This window comes from Salvelinus sp. IW2-2015, linkage group LG28 (genome assembly GCF_002910315.2).
Source record: "Salvelinus sp. IW2-2015 linkage group LG28, ASM291031v2, whole genome shotgun sequence".
NCBI classification, from domain to species: Eukaryota; Metazoa; Chordata; class Actinopteri; order Salmoniformes; family Salmonidae; genus Salvelinus; species Salvelinus sp. IW2-2015.
In genome coordinates this window covers 17501771-17511792 of record NC_036868.1, presented here as the reverse complement: position 1 = coordinate 17511792, position 10022 = coordinate 17501771, and the positions used below count along the sequence as shown (strand labels likewise).

General features: G+C 43.8%; 1 protein-coding gene across 2 annotated transcripts in view; it reads right to left on the bottom strand.

The window, feature by feature from the left end:
* Window positions 1-3387, bottom strand: part of LOC111954113 (microtubule cross-linking factor 3) — a 9741-nt gene extending 6354 nt beyond the window's left edge. The window contains exons 1-3 of one of the 2 annotated variants that reach the window (XM_070435790.1): window positions 3115-3387; window positions 2130-2354; window positions 1835-1993 (exon numbers count right to left, since the gene is read on the bottom strand). In XM_070435790.1, coding sequence (XP_070291891.1) covers window positions 1835-1993; window positions 2130-2354; window positions 3115-3249 — 519 coding nt within the window. In that variant the 5' untranslated portion in view covers window positions 3250-3387. The remainder of the gene's footprint in view (window positions 1-1834; window positions 1994-2129; window positions 2355-3114) is intronic. The other variant, XM_023973611.3, reaches the window with a different exon arrangement.
* Window positions 3388-10022: the final 6635 nt, after the last annotated feature.

The following is a 10022-nucleotide window of genomic DNA, read 5'->3' as shown; positions in this document are numbered from 1 at the left end:
AACCAACTCCTCTTCCATTCCACCACCCGAGTATCGTCTAGTGCCCGTGAAGACCCGACTGGGAACTCAGGCCGAACACGACTCTATCTCCGCGCCTTGCTTGAGACAACAGTCCTGAGAAAGATAGATCCCATTTAAATATTCCATGCATATTCCCAAGGTTTATTATTAGGGATATACTGGAAACTGTATGTTTGATACAATGAACAAGCATATTTTTTAGCCCACTGGGTAGGCTAAGTGAACAGTTGTTATTCTTTCTGTAACATTTGCAAAGAACTGGTGTAGAAATGTGCCTAGTTCCCTTGGTTTGTTATTGATGCTTGCGAAGCTAAATGATTTAGGTAGCCCTATAGCTACAAGGCAAACCCCTCTTCCCTATTCAGAACAATGAATGGCACCATCCTGTGTTTAGCCTACTTCTATTCATTGATTGACATAATAATGAATAGACCCTATTGATCGGTTCAGATTAGCTTGTCCCTATTCAATTACATCATCTTCAGAGGACCTAAACACTCCAACAATACCAATAATGCTGAAGCGTGAGCCACGCCCCCTGTTGGCTACCAGTGCCTGATTGGCTGATCACTCATATTGATGTTCCAGATGGAGATCGGGGAGATGGCGGGATGGACGAGATGCGTGACACCTTCTACGAGGAGGACACGTGCCAGCTGCAGGAAATGAGGCGCGAGCTGGAGCGAGCCAATAAAAACTGCCGGATCCTCAGTACCGGCTGAGGAAGGCTGAGAGGAAGAAGCTGCGCTATGCCCAGACAGGAGAGATTGACGAGGAACTACTGAGGAGCCTGGAGCAGGACCTGAAGGTAGGAGTGTAGTGTGTGTGTGTGTGTGTGTGTGTGTGTGTGTGTGTGTGTGTGTGTGTGTGTGTGTGTGTGTGTGTGTGTGTGTGTGTGTGTGTGTGTTGTGTGTGTGTGTGTGTGTGTGTGTGTGTGTGTGTGTGTGTTGTCCCCAGCCCCGCCACCGGACCCCCCTTCTCCCTCCCCTTCTCCCCTGAGGTCGTCCAGCTCGGCCCTCAGTCCCCGGTTCTCCACCTGGAAACACATGACATGAAAAACGATTGATCAGTTTTGTTATGAATCACTAGCATCCTCTCTCTGAAAGCAGCTTCTGAACCGAACTAACAGAAATGCTTGGAACAGTTGTGTTCCCAAGTGCAAACTTATTTCCTGGTCTCTTTCATGACATACATCATACAACCTACATCAAACCCTCTGCAGCACATCCTGTCTCTCTCACCTCCAGCTCCACAATCTTTCTCCCTAGGATGTTAGCCTCCTCCTCCACCAGACGCAGACGCAGCTTCAGCTCGGACTCACGGGTGCTGGGGGGTCCCCCGGCCTCACCCTTGGGGTGGGGGCTGTCTAGGTCCCCGTAGAAGGAGCGGTACTTCTGTAGCTCCGCCTCCAGCCGGTCCTTTTCCTTGTCGATCTTAGCTGTCTTCTTCCTCATCAACACGGCCTCCTCCTTGATGAAGGCCAGCTGGCACTTGAGGTCCTCGTTGTGGTCCTGAGAGAGGGGGAAGTGGAAGGAAGATGAATTTCAGATGTACAGTACAGCAGACACAACTCTCGCTGGTGTTTGCAACAAAATCACTTTTTATTTATTTCTAGGATAAAACCATTTCATATTGAGCTCTCACCTCTGTTGGGGTCTGGGCAGACTTCTTGTCAGACCGTTGAACCTCCTTGCTTCCTCTTCTCTTCTGTGACTGTTAGGAATTGAATAACAGAATAACCCTATGTAATATGTATTATAGGAATATATGTGCTGTATAGATTATATAGCGTGCTGTGGGTGTGTGCTCTTACCTCCTTGACTTTGTCCAGCTCATTCTGAAGGGCCTGTTTAGTCACCTCCACCTCAATGAGTTTCTGCCTCAGTTTCTCATTCTCGTCCTCTGTCTTTGTGCGTTTCTCCTCCACATTCTCCAGCTCATGGTGGAGCCTCACAGACACATCCTTCGCTACCTGCATTAGACAGAATCAGGGACATTGATTAAAAGTTGATTGAATCAATTATCTAAGTGAGTGGACAGCGCATCAACTAACTAATTAAATAAATGAGTTTAAATATCAACCCTACGTACCCTTCCTCCCTCCCTACCTTCAGGTCCTGCTCCAGGCTCCTCAGTAGTTCCTCGTCAATCTCTCCTGTCTGGGCATAGCGCAGCTTCTTCCTCTCAGCCTTCCTCAGCCGGTACTGGAGGATCCGGCAGTTTTTATTGGCTCGCTCCAGCTCGCGCCTCATTTCCTGCAGCTGGCACGTGTCCTCCTCGTAGAAGGTGTCACGCATCTCGTCCATCTCCGTCCTCATCTCCTCGATCTCCATCTGGAACATCAATATGAGTGATCAGCCAATCAGGCACTGGTAGCCAACAGGGGGCGTGGGCTCACGCTTCAGCATTATTGGTATTGTTGGAGTGTTTAGGTCCTCTGAAGATGATGTAATTGAATAGGGACAAGCTAATCTGAACCGATCAATAGGGTCTTATTCATTATTATGTCAATCAATGAATAGAAGTAGGCTAAACACAGGATGGTGCCATTCATTGTTCTGAATAGGGAAGAGGGGTTTGCCTTGTAGCTATAGGGCTACCTAAATCATTTAGCTTTCGCAAGCATCAATAACAAACCAAGGGAACTAGGCACATTTCTACACCAGTTCTTTGCAAATGTTACAGAAAGAATAACAACTGTTCACTTAGCCTACCCAGTGGGCTAAAAAATATGCTTGTTCATTGTATCAACATACAGTTTTCCAGTATATCCCTAATAATAAACCTTGGGGAATATGCATGGAATATTAATACTATCTCAGTTGCAGTGTTATCATCAAACACGAAATAAGCCTACCTTTTCACTTATGCTAATATATATATATATATATATATATATATATATATATATATATATATATATATACGATTACATTGGAATATATGAGCATATGTTAGTAATGCCAAACTTTGGGGAATAGGCCTAAATTGAATCTTATCAAACAAAAAGTGGCCTACCAGTTCAGTTACTGGATCTGCAAAAACATTGTGTTTGTATACATTGAATATTATTGAATGTCAGTGATGCCAAACCTTTAGATCTTCATTCTCATCCACCAGTCTCTCCAGTTCGTCCTCAAGGCCCTCGTCTTGCTGTGTCACGAACTCCGCCTCTATGGTCCCTATAGACGGCTCCGGCTCGGCATCCGCGCTGTCAGCCGTGTGCATCTTGCTGATGCTTCTCTTCAGTTTCTTATGTAGGTGGAAGTGCAGAGTTCAGTCTGCAAGCAATCCTCGCTCCACAGACTAAGGCCCGGCCCGCAGCCCACGTATTCCCCGCTTCTGTACCTGCAGTAGCCCGCTGAAGCTTTCACCGAATCCCCTCCCGGCCTCTTCGTTTTCCCTTTCACCAAACACGCGGTGCTGGAGCCGGTATCATTTTACATTTACATTTAAGTCATTTAGCAGACGCTCTTATCCAGAGCGACTTACAAATGACCCAATATGTTGGGAAGACAGGCCTTTGAGGCAGGGATACCTCTAACGACGAACTACGGGTTTGAGAATCTGGTGAAATATCTCCTCTGTATCTTCTTCTCTGCTAGCATCCGCCCTGTTGGCATTGACAGCATCCGTTTCAGCACCATCTGGGTAAACAGCTGCAACGTCGCATCTCTCGATCTCCTTCTCGACAGCGGTCCTAAGCCCCTCGTTTACTACCTTATTCCTCGATCCTCCTTTTGAAACTATATTTTTGGATATGCTGGAGGATTTTGGGGCTGATTTTGAGGCGCATTCCCGGATTCTGGCCGGAGAGGGAGCCCGATGCTGCCTCCTCCCTGTGCTATTGTCTGCTGCTGCCGCTGGAAAATCCGCAGCGCCGCTTGCGGCAGTCGTGACATCCACCAGCCTTGACTTTTCCACTCGCCCATCTCAAAGTGACTGCAAAGTATGATTGTTAGTTATGGCAATAATAAAAACCTAATATGAGTCTTGATATATTAGGTTTATCCGGTTGATAAAAGTTGCAATTAAATATGATGGTCAACCAGTTCCAACATTCCAACATTTAAATGGAAATTCTGGCTGAAATGCACAACATATCGTAGCCTTTGCTGCAAAAGAGACATGACGTCTGCAGAGTGACATTGAAATAATATTGACTTTGAAAAAGACCCGAAGCCAATAGGCTTCTGTTTATTGGCAAATGGGAATCTAACTTAGGCTATACAAGGCTAGGCTACTATTCAGTATGTATAGCCTAGTGATAGGCTACAAGTGATACAATTAAATGTATACATGCATAGTTTATATATAGTGAGTTTTGTACTGTTCTGTAACTTTTGTTCAATAAAAATGGCTCATAGCCTAACATTAGTTAATATATTAGGCTACAGATGGTCAACAAACGCACTGTCAAATATTTTCATGCATTTTCTGTGCAATTTCCTATCGAAACGTGTTATTTTAATGAGGCTTCTTACCGCGAGAGAAAGTGCAGGTTCAGCCCAGTGCTAAAAGGCTAGAGAGATGCTGTCACAACAGGCACTGTAGGGGCACGACTAGCTACACAGTATTCATGACGTGGTGATGTCAACGTCAAACCAGGAAACAAACAATGTAATATCTTTCTCCAGGCCAATGTAAACAACCCATTGTAGCCTTTTTACTGACTACATCAACACTAGTTGAAAACATGCACACAATGAATAGGCTATAGTTTTTGTTTTGCTTTCAAATGTAGTCTACTTATTTTCCCAACCGCTAGAAGGTATCTCCAGTAGGCCTAGATAGTAGTTCAAGAACTCAGTAACCCATATTGTGCATGCAATGATTTGTTGTGGCCATCGGAGGGTGGTCTCCACCCACCTATCAGTACCTTCATAAAGTGATCATCTGTGCGTGCAGACAGGTTTCCACGAAGTATACACTGAGATGTGTAATGAGATGAGTGACAGACAGACAGACAGACAGACAGACAGACAGACAGACAGACAGACAGTCAGTCAGTTTGAATCTGGGGTTGTATGAGAGTATCACAGCATGGATGGTGTGTGTAGGTGGGTAAAGCTTACACAAGTGTGAGTTTGGATGTAGCTAGAACTCCCCCCTCAACACTGATACAGGGTCAGATCTTTTGTTTATCCCCCTAATGGTTAAGGCTAAGATTGGGTAGGTAATCTGGTCCTAGATCTGTGGTTAGGAGGTAGTGTGAGTTCAGAGCAGTGCTAAGAGCACAAGTGCAGTACAGGTTATGGTGACCTGTGTTAAGTGACCCTGATGGAAGGCCTACTGCAATCCTCTTAGAGCTCTGTAGATCCCTCTTCTTCCCATAGGAGGAAGGGTGATAGTGGAGGGGGAACAGAAAAAAGGTGTTGAAGAAAGAGAGGCAGATGAGGAGGAAGGCGGTGACAGCATTAGGAGTGGGGCTGGAAATTGAGTCAGCACTGATGTCACTAGAGGTCTTGTGAAAATCCTCTCCATGTATCTGTTAACATATGGCACAGAAGCTGATTAGTATGTGTATGTGTTGCATATGTGCAGTTTTGTGTGTGTGTTAACATGTGTGAATGTTGCATATGTGTCTATGCATTGTGTGTAAGAGACAGTGTGTGAACTCTCTGTGTGTATATAGTATATGCATACCGGTATTTCTTAATTCCATTCTTTTACTTTTAGAATTGTGTGTATTGTTGTGAATTGTTAGATACTACTGGACTGTAGGAACACAAGCAAGGAACACAAGCAATTCACTACACACTGAGCTAGGAACACAAGCAATTCTCTACACACTGAGCTAGGAACACAAGCAATTCTCTACACACTGAGCTAGGAACACAAGCAATTCACTACACACGCAATGACATCTGCTAAATATGTGTAAGTGACCAATACAATTTGATTTGATGTATGTACATATGTTTGAGTGTCAACGACCCAAAGGAAGATTACAGAAGGCTCCTCTGTTCCACAGTGACCTGAATTCCTGGGTTAACTCGCTTTGTGACGTAGGCATAAGCTCTTTTACAGCTAAAGCCAATTTACCCCCCCTCAGATTAGGGCAGAGCTGTCTGGCCAAGCCCCAGAGACACAGGCCTCTCTCTCTCTCTCTCTCTCTCTCTCTCTCTCTCTCTCTCTCTCTCTCTCTCTCTCTCTCTCTCTCTCTCTCTCTTCGCTCTCTCTCTCTCTCTCTCTCTCTCTCTCTCTCTCTCTCTCTCTCTCTCTCTCTCTCTACCTCTGTAATTCATAGGAATTTGCTTGACCCAGGGGACAGAGGGAGAGGGGGGTAGGGTGGGCCGGGAGAGGAGAGAAGAGGTGGAGGAATCCTGCTCATCAGAGCCAGAGATGTACAGACCTTTGGAAACTTTGAGAATGAGAATTCTAAAGGCTTCTGGGTGGAGGGGAGGATGAAGAGCGGGTTTCTGAGATGGGGTAGACCCGTGGAGGCTCCTCAGAGGAGGAAGGGGAGGACCATCCTTCTCAGTGAATTTCATAAAAATAGAACTAGTGAAACAATAAAAAAGTTATCCTTTTTAGATAAACCTATACTAAATATATTCTCGTCACCAAATAATTGATTAAAACACACTGTTTTGCAATGAAAGTCTACAGTAGCCTCAGCAGCTCTCTGTAGGGTAGCACCATGGTGTAGCCGGAGGACAGTTAGCTTCTGTCCTCCTCTGGGTACATTAACTTCAATACAAAACCTAAGAGGCCCATGGTGCTCACCTCCTTCCATAGACTTTCACAGTAATTATGACAACTTCCCGGAGGACGTCCTCCAACATATCAGAGCTCTTGGTGAATGAACTGACATGTTGTCCACCCAATCAAAGGATCAGAGAATGAATTTAGTACTGAAAGCATAAGCTACAGCTAGCTAGCACTGCAGAGCATAAAATATGGTGAGTAGTTGTTGATGTAGTTGAACAGTTTTGAACAAATTAATTTCTACCAAAATAAAGGAGAACAAAGAGAGAGCGAGAGAGAGCTAGCTATATTTCGTAGAATATATTTTTTTAACTTTCACTTTCACTTCCTTAGCTATCATTGAATGCAGCTAGCTAGTTTAGCCTACACAAACGCCCAGCTCAAACAGAGAGGGATGCTATGTATGGCTATCCAACACTGGAACTCTTCCAAGTCAAGGTAAGCTTTTGGTTTTATTAAGTTATTGCCACCAAGGCCCGCTGGTGGAACTGCTAAACTGCTTGCTGCAGACTGTACATGTACTGCATGATTGTAGCGGGTTTACTAACGCTCTAGTTCTTGTAGCTATGTTGACTATGAAGTGACAACGATGTAGGCTGTGTGCGGTTAGCGGTCATGATATGAAGGTTTGGCTTGGAAAGGTTTTTTCGCCAAGTCACAGACAGCTGATGTGTTGTGCACTGAAGTCCACAAGCAAAGGGAAAAGGTGCGAGGAGGAGACAGCGTAGATAGATGCGAGAAGGAATTATATATACAACGAGCTGTTTGTATGTGGTTGCTATGAAAGTTAACTGTTTTTGGATCGGGGGTGTATTCATTGCACCGATTCTGTTGAAAAACGTTTCTTAAACGGAAGCAAACGGAACGAAAGGGGGATAAACATGCCTGAATTTGTCCAATAGAAACTCTCGTTTGCAACTGTTGGACTAATGATTACACTCTAGATCAGCAAGATGCAGGCAAGAGTGTGCAAGGTGGAATGTGTCACTGTCTGCCATCTTGATTATTCAAAATTCTCTCTACCTGTGCACCTACGTTGTAAACTTTACTTCATAGGCTAGGTTGTAGCAACTTCATGATGGGTACAGGGTAAATTCAAGAATCACATAGTAGCCTATGCCTATCGATGTTACATCACCTGGGGCAAACTACCTGCCCTCCATGACACCTACAGCACCCGATGTCACAGGAAGGCCAAAAAGATCATCAAGGACAACAACCACCCGAGCCACTGCCTGTTCACACCGCTACCATCCAGAAGGCGAGGTCAGTACAGGCGGATCAAAGCTGGGACCGAGAGACTGAAAAACAGCTTCTATCTCAAGGCCATCAGACTGTTAAACGGCAATCACTAACTCAGAGAGGCTGCTGCCTACATTGAGACCCAATCACTGGCCACTTTAAACAATGCCACTTTAAATAATGCCTCTTTAATAATGTTTACATATCTTACATTACTCATATCACTTGTATATACTGTATTTTATACCATCTATTGCACCTTGCCTATGCCGATTGGCCATCGCTCATCCATATACTTATATGTACATATTCTCATTCACCCCTTTAGATTTGTGTGTATTTGGTAGTTGTTGGGGAATTATTAATTTACTTGTTAGATATTACTGCACTGTTGGAACTAGAAGAACAAGCATTGTGCTACACTTGCATTAACATCTGCTAACCAACCATGTGTATGTGACCAATAAAATTTGATTTGATTTTGAGCTGGGTGAATGGAATATGAATGACAGTCATCCAATATGCTGTAATAGAGATAAGGCCATGTTCATAAAAAAATGATCATCCTCCCTCATCTTAAACAGTGCCGACCGCCACTGAGGTTACAGAAAGGTTTTTAAGCAGGCTTAGGGGTAGGAAAGAGGATATTGACGGTTTAGGGTTTAGTTTTGAAATTAGGTTTCAGTATTGGTTTGATCAGATATTTGTTTTTTTGTCTTAAATAAAAGACAAAAACATACAAACATAAATATACACATCCATGAAGTAACATAGATACTAATATACACATAAAAAAGACTAGGGTTGTTGGCATCCTCTTTATTTCCATTGTACCTGCAGCCAGTAGCTGTATGTGTTTTATTTAAATTAAATAATTAATATAGTCTTTTTTTTAAAGCCCTTTGAGATGAAATATCCCTTTCCCCCTCAGTCCTTTTTGGTTGTCTTGAGTTAGACATGTTTCTCAGTTGCACCGTAGCTACATTGCACAGCACAACATGAGAAAAATAACACAGGATATCCGTGAGATCCACCACAACAACAAAAATAACAATATCAAATCACAGGACCAATTTAATAACCAAACAAATAAATAAACACTCAGTTAGCAGTGAAGGTGTTTGTCAGCCAATTTGCATGTGCAGTATGTTACCCACCCAAACTCCATAATGATATACTAACAACTTGCACATATGACTACCCACCCAAACTCCCTATAGATTCACTACGATGCATTCAATGTGCACATCATTCCCTCAGTCTCTCTCACAGACACACGTTCCAGGAATGTGTGTGTTTGTTTATATTATGTACGTTAGGGCAGGTGTGTATGGCAGAGGGGGCTTGCAGTTAGTCTGTGTTCCAGGTAGACAGGTAGACCGGTACTTAAGTACTGACACAATTGTGTCTGCGACACGTAGAGAGGAACAAAAATAGAATTGAGAACAGCTCCTGTTCCCTAAAACCATGTTTAATCCTTAATAATGCTCCACCAGTATTTTGCTTACTCATCGCCCAATGCAAAATAAACCCTTTGGTACAAATTTCATAGAATCTAATTTACAATGCTACAAAATATTTCAGCATTTAGTTAAACGAATAAAAGTACAAAATGGGTGAAGTTTTGGTTGGAAACAGTCCCTGTGGTCAGAGTCCCTGTGGTCTCTGTGGTTGTGTTGTGGTCTTTTTAAGGTCTTGTCTTCGACCAGGACCCCAAAGTAAGGAGACAGAGCACAGACTCTACATGACGAGCAGCGACTTTCTTATAAAAAAATAACTACTATATAGACAACCAACACCCTCCTCCCACCCCTATCCCTCCATACCCAAACCTCACCAAACCCCCGACACACACACACACACACACACACACACACACAAACACACACACACACCACACACACAACACACACACACACACACACACACACACACCACACACACACACACACACACACACACACAACCATTCACCAGCAAGTTGGTCACAATTCACATGCCTCAAACATCCTGCATGGGCAGGGGTGTGGTGGAATCCCATCTGCCTT